The sequence below is a fragment of the Rissa tridactyla genome, chromosome 7 (genome assembly GCF_028500815.1).
Source record: "Rissa tridactyla isolate bRisTri1 chromosome 7, bRisTri1.patW.cur.20221130, whole genome shotgun sequence".
Lineage (NCBI taxonomy): Eukaryota > Metazoa > Chordata > Aves > Charadriiformes > Laridae > Rissa > Rissa tridactyla.
Genome location: NC_071472.1, coordinates 6,831,289 through 6,843,471, shown reverse-complemented (window position 1 = coordinate 6,843,471; position 12,183 = coordinate 6,831,289). Strand labels below are relative to the sequence as shown.

At 42.2% G+C, this 12,183-nt stretch overlaps 2 protein-coding genes across 4 annotated transcripts in view; one reads left to right on the top strand and one right to left on the bottom strand.

The window, feature by feature from the left end:
- Positions 1 to 3,297, bottom strand: part of LOC128912341 (uncharacterized) — a 144,795-nt gene extending 141,498 nt beyond the window's left edge. Inside the window, exons 1-2 of the mRNA XM_054208042.1 lie at positions 3,173 to 3,297; positions 1,746 to 1,814 (exon numbers count right to left, since the gene is read on the bottom strand). Coding sequence (XP_054064017.1) covers positions 1,746 to 1,814; positions 3,173 to 3,297 — 194 coding nt within the window. The remainder of the gene's footprint in view (positions 1 to 1,745; positions 1,815 to 3,172) is intronic.
- Positions 3,298 to 3,448: 151 nt separating this feature from the next.
- Positions 3,449 to 12,183, top strand: part of SPOPL (speckle type BTB/POZ protein like) — a 35,665-nt gene continuing 26,930 nt past the window's right edge. For 2 of the 3 annotated variants that reach the window (XM_054208260.1, XM_054208263.1), the window contains exon 1: positions 3,449 to 3,754. The gene's annotated coding sequence lies outside the window, so the exon portion shown is untranslated. Of the gene's footprint in view, positions 3,755 to 10,614; positions 10,833 to 12,183 lie in introns of those variants that run through there. The other variant, XM_054208261.1, reaches the window with a different exon arrangement.

Below are 12,183 nucleotides of genomic sequence, written 5' to 3'. Positions count from 1 at the left end.
TTAGGTTAAATTAATATTCTTTTCATGAATTTCTTTCAAAATGCTTATTTTAGTAATATAATCCTGTTGTGAATCTTGAAAACATTTTGCAGCAATGTGCGTACGTGCATGTGTATGTGTGTATAATGCTTCCTTTCACCAAAAAGATCTCAAATAGGTTTATAATGAATCTGTGACGAGGATGTATAATTTCAGCATTGAAATGTACCTACCTATTGGGTAGAGAACGACTTCCAATTGTACCTTCATCTTGCAAATCATTTAAATGCATGTTTACATATGCAACTACTTCCCTTAAATCTATGGGACTGCTCATATGCCTAATACTGAAAACAATCTATTTTACATACTCTGAGAGTTAACATCATCATGTACAGCAGCTGAATTCAGACAGTTCACCTCATACTACAAAACAAGGGTGAAGAAATCTGGTCAATAACCTAGAATATATTCTCTCTTTCAAATAGAAGCACAGGAAATCTGATGTTTAATATACAGCAGACAGAATTTGTATTTTGAAGGGTTTATCTAAGGTGAAAGTCCCAACAGCCTGAAACTTGATTACCCTGGAAAGAGGAGACTCTGTTGCCTGCTCAGACTAGAGCACTTAAAATCTTCAAATACTTATCCTTTTATAACTGCATAACTTTATAAACTGTATTTATAACTAATCATTTTATAACTATATGTATATATTCTTTCTAGGAACATTCCTAAGTGAAAATGTTCTATAAAGAAACATGTAAGAATTGTTAGGTAACATGTTTGAAAAAGTCAGCCCTCAAAAAGAGATCCAGATTGACTGTAGTAGAGGAATATCATCAGTTGGACTAGATGATCGTTGTAGGTCCCTTCCAACTGAAATTACTCCTATCCTATCCTATCCTATCCTATCCTATTCTATCCTATTCAATTCATGAGGATTTTCAAGTGAAGGATGGCACCACCACAGTGCAGTGGAAACATTGCTCTGTCCCAGTGGAAGCTGGGAGGAGAGAACATCTACAACAGTGATTTTCTTCTTTTAGCTTTAATCGCTTTTAAGACAATAAAGTAACATAGCATCTTGCCCTGAAAAGCTTTGAAAAGTATAAATACCCCCAAGTTTCTGCCAGAAAGTAGTGTATATTGTAAGCGCATATTCCTGTGGGGCCTCCTGCCTGGTTTGAGAAAGTACGATCTAGGGCATTCACTCGACGCAGCAAAGTTTGGTCCTCCCTCTGGTCTCTGCCAGAATCTTTGTTCTGTAAGTGTGCTTAATCATTTGACCCTGTCCAGTTTTCTCGACCATTTTCTGTCCCGACTAATTAGATTATGAACTGTCTGTTTATGTCATATGTTTTGTAAAATGTCTGGCTTAAAGGGCCACTTATCTCAATTGACCCACTAAGTGCTGCCATAATGCAAACAATACTGGTGCATCGTGTGACAGTATCTCACCTTAATGTGATACAAGCGGCTGGTACAATATGGTGCACTTTAATTTAGTGCTGAGAGGAGAAACAAAGTCAGGGTATGGAAGGGGGAATCTAAGGGGGAATAGCAAGGAATAGGAATCAGCTGTGGATGAACAATACAGGAAAACAAATTAAACTTCTGTTAAAACCAACTGGAGAGTCCAGATCTAGTTGCTTTGCTTGGCAATGCCCTTCTGTGGCATTTGCCCACACATACAAGAATATTATATATCTGAGGGTGAGCAAAAGAACTTTTCAGCCCAAGGGATGCATAAACTGTAATCTCACCTTTTGTCTGCTGACAAATGCACGTGTTTTTCACAACTTCTGCTAAAGATCCACCTTTGCAGACTTTCTCTAGAGCGGGATTTAAGGGAAATGGCAGTTAGTTACTATATACAAAGATTAACTTGGCTCACTGCTTTTCTTATGTGCTAAATTACTGTATTTAAATCATAAGATTCCCCTTGTAGACTCTTCAGTTAGAACTAAGAATGCACCTCCGATTTCCAGTGGCAGAGGCTGAACACTGTCTTGTGAAAAAGTGTGTATTCTCATTTGCAACAGTGTCTCCAAGCACTGAACTATTCAGCTAACAATACCAAGAATCCTGATAATGTGTTTTACTTGAGTCTCAAACAACCAACAAAAACAACTGTGTTTTCTTCTAAGTAATGGGCCACATAAAAGGTAACTGCCTGGTCCTCCTCCAAGCACCCTGTTTAGCTAAATGGAGTAAGCCTTGGCTGTGGCTGTAAAGCTATTTCCTGCAAGGACTGGTATGAAAAAGACTACAAAAAAAAAAAAAAAAAAGAAAAAGCTGAGCCATCTGAAAATACAGTGCGATGTTGGACAGGTTCCCGAAACAGTTCTGAGTGAACTAGTAGTACCAAAAGCAGCATGGCCCTGTCAGTGCAGTTTTTCTCTGCAGGATGAATTATCCAGGGCACTGTGCCTCGCTAATGCAGTTGTATTGATTGTGAGACCTTGCTAGCTTGGTTATCCTTACACAGCCCAATGCTGTGTATATGTATTTTCAGCGCTTATTCTCAAGGAAGGCAATTAAGGTGTCACAGAGTCTTAATTGCCTCCATAGACGATATTTTCCTTAAAGCCCTGCCCATAGAAAAACAAAACAAAACAATTTGCTTAAGCTTTATTTCTAACCCTCCACAAAGAAGTTTGCAGTACTGACTAAGGAATTTAAAATTAATTATAAGTTAGTTTATTTTTAGAAGCAACTAGGAAGATATGTCAATGATTTAGAGAAATTCATTCCACCTGGGCTAAAGGAAATAGATCTGACTGACAACTCTCAGAACTGTTGGCTGGTGAACGTATGTGGGAGGGAACAGAAGCTCCTGCTCAGGGAGATGTTCAGTGAAGGACTGCAAGCCCACACCTGTGCCAGCGAGGAGCGGATCTCTGCAACGGGCAAGGTGCTGAGAACCCAACAGTTACAGCGATGGTTCTCCTCAGCTCCTAATACCTGGTGGCAGATGGAGCTCACGAATGTCCGTTTCAGGTCAACTTCACCTGAAAACAAAACAAAACAAAACAAAACGGAGTCCTCAGAAACCCGAAGTCGGCCCCGCAGCTGAGCCAGTCGGTACACTGGGGGTGATGACCGGGCACTTGCTTCAGGGGAGCACTCCCGACCCCACAGAAAACCCCTGCGGCTCCCCCGCCCCGGCCCCACCCGGCCTCTTCCTCACCCGGAGCCTTCCCGGAGGCGCCCCGCCGCCTCCTGCGGAGCCCGCCGCCACCCGCCCCGCTCCCGGTCCCCAAACAGAGCGGGGAGGTACTGGCAAACACCCCGCCGCCCCGGCCGTCGCCTCATGCCCTCAGGCGGCCCGCCCAACGGCCGGCCTCGCGCCCCGCCTCCACCCAATGGCCGGCCTCGCCCCACGCCCAACCGCCCCTCTCGCGCCCCGCCTCCGCCCAACGGCCGGCCTCGCGCCCCGCCCCGGCCGGCGCGGGGGAGGGGGCGGGGCCTCCCACCAGGGCCCGGATGGAAGCGGCGGGGCGCGAGGCGGCGTGACCCCTCCCTGCCCGGAAGTGCGGCGGCAGGAGCGGCGGCAGCAGTAGGGCCGTACGGGAACTGTGAGGGGCCGAGCGCGGGTGAGGGCGGCGGCAGCGGGTCTCGGCGCTGGCAGCAGCGATGCGGCTCCGCCACCCCCCGGCCTCTCCGCTTCCGCCTGCCGCCGGGCACCGGTGACCGCCACACCTTTCCCCCCCTCCCTCCCCACCCCGGCAGTATGAGACCCGCCGTGCCGCCCAGCCAGCGCCGCGCTCCGGTACGTACCGCCCCGCGCCGGGGTGAGGGGGGGCGGCGGCGGGGTGGCGGTGGGGGCGGGGGTGGGGGGGAGGGAGGCCTTTGTTGTCCTCTCCCCGGCCCGTCGCCCCGCGGGCCCTGCCCGGGAGCGCTGGGCCCCGGTGCTGCCGTGAGGGCCGCTCGCCCGCCTGCTCAGCCTGTGTCCCGGCGAAGCCTCTTCGCCCTGGGGGCCGGCCCGGCAGAGGCTTGTGGCTGGCGTTGTTTGGACCTATATAATCCATACCTTGGGCAGGACGCGCTTTGCAATGGGCCGGTGCAGGCCCTGGCATGAGCGCTCGCAGCTGAAGGCATTCCTGCACGGCAGTCCCCGGCGGCTTGTTCGCTCGGGTGATCCTAAACCGCCCTGTGACAGTTTGTTCTGGGAAGTTCTCATCTTGTAAGGGGAAAGAAAAATATAAAGGGGGTTTTGGCTCCCGTCTTTGGGCTGTGGCAAACTTTCGGGGACGCTGGAGCAGCAAGTGAATAATGTTTAAAGGCTGAGGCTTGATTCATCCGTGCTGCGTGCACCATTTTATACGTGGTCAGGAAGTGGAGTTGACTAACACGGGTTTTCACCTGATGATGTCATCGACTGAAATTCGCTGGAGTCCGGTGAAATTTGTATCATATTAGGATGCTTTGAGAGCGGTCTAGTTGAGAAGACGCATAAAGAAGGGGGGGGGGGGGGAAAAACACCAAAAAACAAAGCAACATGAGCGCTATTGATGAGTTTGCAATATTTTTTTTTAACTGCAATATACTAAAAGCAACAGTTTATTTAAAAAAATGCAGCTTTGATTTGTGAAGATATTCTGGTTTTCTAAAATGGTGTTAAGAGTTATAAAAATAGTATTTGAACAAAAGGAATTGTTTCAAACCTCCTGCCAGGAAGAACAATCTGTGAGAGTCAAGCAGGGTCACTCCTTATTCTTATCAGTTCTGCAGAATGCATTATTTTGATAGATATCCCATATGGTTAGAGGAATTTGTACCACAGTGGTGCTGAAGCTGAGCCATTTGTATGACTGCCAAGGCATTTTGTTTAACTGCTAAAAAAAAAAAAAGTTTTTGTTCCTTTTTCTGTTTTTACTAAAAACTTTATTATTTCTGGAAGTAAAAATCCGTTTTTATAGGGATGCTTAGCAGTCACAGTCCCTTCTGAAAGTATTTTACCTGGCTTCTCTATCTGGGCCTCCTGGGTTGTGTGACTAGGACAAACATAAATGTTTGTGAAGGATTTCCAGCGTGTCTACTGCGTAATATTTTCCCCACCGCTCTTTAAGTGGATATTTGCTCAGGGAAAGGGAAGATAATTTTTAAACAACATGCCTTTTGAATATGAAGCTGCAAACATGGCAGGGTTTGGTACATCACCAGAAACTACTTTTAACTCTCTTCTGGAAACCTGAGATTTTAAATATCCAGAAATATCCTTGGTGTTATATTGCCTTGAAATAGCTTTCTGCCAAAGTCTTAACTTCAGTACTTTGCAGTCTGCTTTTAAAGTGTCAGCAAAAATAAAGAATTACACTCTGAACTTGCATAGGTGTTGTGAACTACTTGTTGCTATTAAAAACGTATATGCTATGGACAAATACAAAATGAAATTGAAAAGCCACCAAGTTTTTTTCTGGCCTAATCACTGATTTCAACTGTCAGTGCATACTGTTTACAGTTCTTGAATGGTCAGCTGAAATCACATATTATAAAACTACTTTTTTATCTTTTTTTTTTCCCCTCTGTGTTGTATTTGTCTGTTAATTTCTGTGCCTTTGAAGGCACCTAAACATAAATATACAGGAGAGAGAATGAAACCATTTGTCATTAACAGCACGAGTTAAAGTGGAAAGGAAATAGCTGAGGACGGTAATGGGTAGTGTAGTTCAGACTTGCACATAGATCTCACTGACTTCTCTTTTTATTCTTTCTTCCTTGGTTTTCTGTCTGCATTTGTGGTTTTCCCAGTCTTTCACATACAGTCTCTTCACATCTCTACCTTATCCGTTCCCTTTTTTCTCTTTACATTTTATACCCTCATAGGAATGATTCTAGTTAGAAATTTGTCCTGTTGCATTTGTTTTCAGGTTATGAGGTATGCTGAGAAGCAGGCGTCTGTATGTTTTGCATTACAAAACTACCCCATCGGTTTTTGTTGGTTTTTTTTCTCCCCTGTTGATCACAAGTGGATATTTGTGGTATTTTTTTTTCTGACCCTTTTTTTTGTGAAAGGCTTATATGCTACTTACAGGCATTTCTTTCTCTTTGTGAAAAGCAGTCTACAACATGCTGACCTTTCTGCTTCCTGTGTATTTGGCAAAACATGGTTAAGAGTAAGGAAATCTAAATGAGATTGTTACACTCATTAAAAGCAGTAACCTGATACTTGTAACCATAAAGGCCTGTGATCCTCAAAATACTGTGCCCTGGATCAAAACAAAAAGACTTTGAAAAGTGTCAGTGTCATTTCCTTCCCACTTTTTTTTAGGTTCTCCCTCACTACTTATGTTAAAACATTTTGACTTCTTAGGAGTCACAGTTAGTGCTTCCTTAACTATCTCCATCAAATCTGCTAATATGCCACACAGTCACCTAATGATAGGGCAGCAAAGCGATGTCCTGATGATACATTAACTTGTGCGAATTGCGTGGTTTCCGAAGTCTATTAGCATAGTGAAGTCGGAGGGACACCCAGCCGTCTCCTGGATCCACAAAGGTCATCAGCCTGAGGAGGAAGAGCAGTTGGGTAGTCAAACAGGCTCTGTGTCTTGTGTGTGTCTTGGGCACTGCATTTTTAGGACGGAATAGAAGGCCCTTGCCTCAGTGATCATCTAATACCTGCCCCATTGTGTCAGAGATGTCCTCTCCAAGAGGCTTTCATATCTTAGCTCCTATTCCTCCCTCCGCAAAATGCGTGCGTGCTCACAAGAAACTTCTTCCTTGCTTTGATTCCTTGAGAAACTTCCCAGTTTATGTCCCTATGGCACTTTGTTTCTATATATTCTTGTGCCACCCCTATCAAAAGGACTCGTATTGGAATTGTCCCTTCATATGGAAGTAGGAAACCTCTCCTTCAGTTTGTGCTCAGTACTTAGGGGAGAATTGTTGCAACTGTGTTAGGGGTGAAGGTGTTTTCATAGTGGCAATTTAGATGATGTAGTAGCTGTTACTGAAAGAAGATGGTCGCTTGCCCTAGTTCAGTAGGTTTCTTAAGTAGTGTGTATACTATGTTACAAAGTGTTTATTGTTTTGTGTAAATGTTTCATTTCTTTAGTAATGTTTTCATTGTTCAATTTGTGTGGTGGGGCTGAATTTTGGCAGGAGTATGTGTTCAGTATTGGAGCAAGCTTAAACAGAAAGAACCTCAACTTTCATGAGCCCATTTCATCTGAGTTTAATAGCTTTCCGGTGTGGTTTTTTGGTAACCTGGTTTAAAATTATTCTTCGTCAGCTATAAAGGTTTTTGATGTTCTTTACAAGGAATCGCTTTGCAAGCATGCATGTATCTGTCAACATTTTTGTGATCAGTGTTTGCAAATAGCATCTAGGAAATGTAGTGGAAAGTGAGACACTCTTTTAGCTGATTCAGAAGCTCACTGGCGTGGAATAATCTAGAGAGCTCACTGTACAAATTCCCTGAATTAGATTACTTATCCTTGATACTGCCTGGTATCTTCCAAAAGCCATTTATCATTTGACTTTTGTGAAAAATATTACACTTTCTTTGGTTACTTGTCTCTTTCTTTCCATGGAAATCATCAAAACTGAGTGACGTAAAACAAATGTAATGTGTTATTTCCAGAATTTGACAGTTGCTTTAGTGAAAAAAGCTAGTTTCTTTTCCATGGGGTTTGTTCAGAGATTGAAGATGGACTAAGTGATTTCAGAGTGGACTCCACGTAAAATTGAATGCAAGGTGAATGAGGAGAAGAATTTCTATGTTGAGTTCTCACCTCTGTGAAAAGGCTGATGTATGTACTTGTAACCTTTGTTTTTTTTAAGCATTAGAAATGTCTAGTGTGCTCTCCCTTGATTTTGTTTGCTAAATATATGGAATGAAGTTGCTGGATTTTGTGAGCACTTGCAAGATGGTAGTTTACTTGTGTGTCTGTGAATGTTTAATTAAAAAAAGTCTCGAAACACCCCAACTTTAGATCTCGGCTCACTTAGCTGATAAGCATTATTTGAAGCTCTGGTTTGTACTCTTGCTGTAGGATTGCTTTAGAATAGACAGCTGCTTAGCCTTTAATTAGTGGTACTTTATCAATTGAGTACTGAACAGTCTGTATCAGTTCCATCCACCTTCGTTTGGGTGATGTTTGCTCTTTGCACAGTATTGTGTCTTGACTTCTGAAGTAGTTCAAAGGTGTATTATCATAACTGATTCTGTGATTTGATGTGTAATTTAACTGGCTGCCTTATAGAAAGAAAAAGCAATTAAGTGCCAGGGAGAATGCAACAGGGTAGCTCTTGATGTAGGCAGTGCTGCTGCTCATGGATGGAGTAAATGCCTCCAGCAGTTGGGAAACTTCCAAAGTTCATGGGGTGGGAACCTCTTATTGTGGTACCTGCCTCTGTTGTGCAGCGGAGAGGATCACTGGGTGAAACTTGGGAGCAAGCTTTTTCTCTTGACCTCCTTCCTGATTGTGCCTTTAATGTTTTTCCCCTCCCAGGAGCTCACTTACCAGTTGGTCAAGTCACTTGCAAAATCCATTCATAAGTAGGGTTACGAATGGGGATGAAGGGAATGGTGGTGAGCGATGACTTGCACTTGACTTCTTTCAAATAGCTTGTTTTCTTGTGTATTTTATGTTTGGAAAATTAATTAGACTTGTGTGTCTCTAAAAGGCTTTGGGGTTCGTTGCATCAGCTGTTGCTTCCTGAATAACTGAAATTACACGTAGGTGCAGAACTCATTCTGGCCTGAGGAATAGCTGGTATAACTTTCTCCTCTGGTGTCATACTTTCTAGTTCTCTGTTCCATGCAGGCTTTTTCTTTGGAAAACTACTTTCCCCAAAAGTTTTAATTTTCCTGGCTTGCTTTATTCATATTCAGTTTCTAATTGACGGATCTGTTTTCTCCATCAGCATGGCCTGTAGCCTGTGAAGGACAGCCGTTTTCAATATATGGAGTTTAAGTAAAAAAAAATCACTGGTTTAAGTTGAAATAAAATCTAAATACAAGTCATTTGTTGCTTTGAGCACTTAGTGTATTAATCTAATGATTCAGATTAGTTAGATACTACTTTCTTAAAATCCTTTAGAGGTGGCACTTGTTTACTGTCTGCAGTGTTTGATACAATAGGACTCTGAAGTACTTAATCTTTAGACACTATCTCAGCAACAAAACAGCACTCTTTGGCGATTTTTCTTAAGTTTTAAAACAGATTAATTCCTTGTTAACTGAGCTTAGTTTCAGAGTCACTTGTTTGTAATTGAAACTCTTGAAGATAAAATCAAACTCTTTTGTAATGAATTTAGATAACAAGTGCTTAATATAGTTTGCTTCAGCTTCTGGGATGGAGCAATATATAATGAAAATATTAAACTTTAATTCCTTTTTATGACCATCATTTGTACCAATGGTCACACTGATATTTACATATCAAATTGAATAACTGTTCTTGTAACAGAGACAAAATACAGTAATTTCAACTAATGTGTTGTGTCTGTGGTGTGTGTGAAGTTAATTGCAGCAATTATTTGCATACATCTGGATTTACACCTATTTTTAGGTGGTTTTTTGTGCATTCAGAAAGTTCTGCTGACAGTCCGTATGAACTCATTTAAAGACTTGAGTCATACTACTTCAGTTCTGGAAATGTACGAGAAACCAAGTTGTCTGAAATCTCTAGCTTCTTTGGATAATCGTAGGTTAATAGAATACGTTTCTGCAGTGACTGCCAAAGTCGGTGCGATTTTACTCTTAGGTCTGGTACTGTGTTTGGCATATGGTGGTTTCGGTGGAATAGAATGTATGAAATCTAGTTTCAATTTTTTTTTATCTCCCTGCAGAACATGCCAAAGTAGATTTTGCTTGTTACTTATCTGCATATAGCAAACAAGCTTTTAAAATTAAAAATGGCAGCAGAAGAATATTTGTGTTGCAATGGGTGATACAGTTTACAAGAAACTGAAACCTCTTATACTGAAGAAGTGTGCATATATACATTTTGGCAAGTTTTGCAAAATACAGTGGACATACGGTTGATCTGAGGCGAAAAAAATGCAGTAAACACATCTGAAAGTCTTGAATTAATACTACTACATCCCTTGAGCGGCTTCTGATTAGGGGAGTTTCCTGTCTTGCTTATGGCAAAAGATGCCTTACCAGTCATGTTCTCCTAAAGTGTGGTCATTCTCATTAAAATAAAAAAAGGGGGGGAAGCATGATATAAGTAGAAGTGGAAGGAAAGCTTACATAGGCAGTAGTCCACTGAAAAATTGGATGTGGTAACCTTTGTATCCAGAGTTAGTTGCTATGATTAGTTATATTAATAAGATTATCAAGCAAAATCAACCTTTATTCTGTAGTCAGTAGTTCTGAATACTGTTTTACAGGCTAGGCATCATTTTTAATAACTTATATACCAATTGTGTTTGGAAATGTGCCTTCCTCTCCAGCAGTTGTGGGACTCTTCTCTCTGAGTGGTGAGAGCAAAAATACATGGCAGTAGCATCACCAAATGTTAGTCTGGGTAACTAATAAATTACAGTGTCTAAGTCTTCACAGAGGCTTTCAGAGACACTTGTAAAGATGGGCTCATCACTTGGTGTTAGCCGACTTCTTGATTTCCTGATATTAAATTGCATTTTTTTCTTTCTGTTTGTTTTTCTTTGTGAAAGCAATTTTCTGTGGCTGTACCGCAGGCATTGCACTGCACTGTGTTTAACGAGGCAGCCTCATCAGGACGATTCACAGCAGGGCTCTGTCTCACGTGGACCGAGGGAAAAGGGATCAGACTTGCATCTGCTTCTGGTCTGCCGTATTTGACAGCACCAAAGAGGAAACCAAATCTATTTCCTTGCCAGAGCCAGTGGAGGACTTTGCAAGCCCAACTGTGGTAGGATATCAGCAAAGCAAGGAGGGATATTTGGCTTATTCAAGTCTAGATGGTGGTGGGCTATTTTCTGAGCGGTCTGCAGCCCATGCAACACGCTTCCTGGAGGCACGGCTTCTGGTAAAAGGACAGCTGGTTGCAGTCATAGTTCACAGCATGATGGTTTGTGGAGTATCTTGCCAGCAAGAACCTCTCAGAGGCAGCTGAAGCAGCTTATGAAAAGAGAGTTTGGTCTGGTAGAATTTACTGCCTTTTCTCAATGCTGTTGCTTTTGTCAAACTGAAATCTGCTTAACTGTGCCTGATTAGCTGGGCCACCCCAATACCAGCCTGTTTGTGTTGTGTTTACCTTGCTGTTGTTGTTAAACTTTAGTGAAACAAACTGATGGCATAAGGAGACTGTGCTGGGGGGGGCGAGGGAGGGGAAGTGAGCAAACATCCTGTTCACCAAGGTGTGAGTAGGATTTTACACATTCACACCTTGGCTAGGTGTGCAAAAAGCTAGAGCTTTTTGTAAGACGGCATTTTTCCTATAGTTTTGAGTATTGTCTTAGGCCTCAATTTAGAATCGTATTTAATTTTAAATTTTTTTTAAATTTAAATGTAATGCTCAAAGAGTTTGCATGGCTTTTGTCAAGTGAGCAGGTGACGTGTTAGCCGTTTGGAGAAAGGCCTGTAGCAGAGGAGCCTGATGTGGAGTGAACTGCACCATTCCCTGCTCCCTTTCTTTCTTGCCCCGGCTAAGCAACCCAAGGTTGCAAATCAGAGCTGTGAGTTCTTCAGTCTCAGGTGCTGGCGAAGCAGCAGGGCTTGGTGTCACAAAGCAAGAAGTGGTTATTGCACAGTAGCCTTTTCTTATGAGGCATCAAATGGTTCCATGGAAATTGAAAGCTGCAGAAATTCTTTAATGCTCAAACTAATTTTGAAGAAATAACCTTTGTGAGAAAAAAAATTTGAATCCTACTTTTGGTCTTTGGATTTACTCTTTCTAATCCATAATTTAAAAGTATGGCTGCAGAGTTTGCTCAACTTGTCTGTCTAGACAGTTAAGAGATACTTAGAAAATTTTGTTCTGTCTTGAGCAAGTAGGACTGTGCTTTAAGTGGGAAAAGTTGTAGGAAACTGTAGAGGTTTGAATCACTTCTGATGTGGAAAAATGGAGTTTAAGCAGATTATTTTTGAATTGTTCTTAAATCCAAAACTATAAGCAAAACAACTAATATTTGGATGTGTTTGAAACAATAGAGCGGGAGAAATTGTGTACTTGTCTTCGAACTTCAGAAGTTGGACTTGATGATCTTAAAGGTCTTTCCCAACCTAAATGTTTCTATACTTGTATGCTTCTATAAACCAGT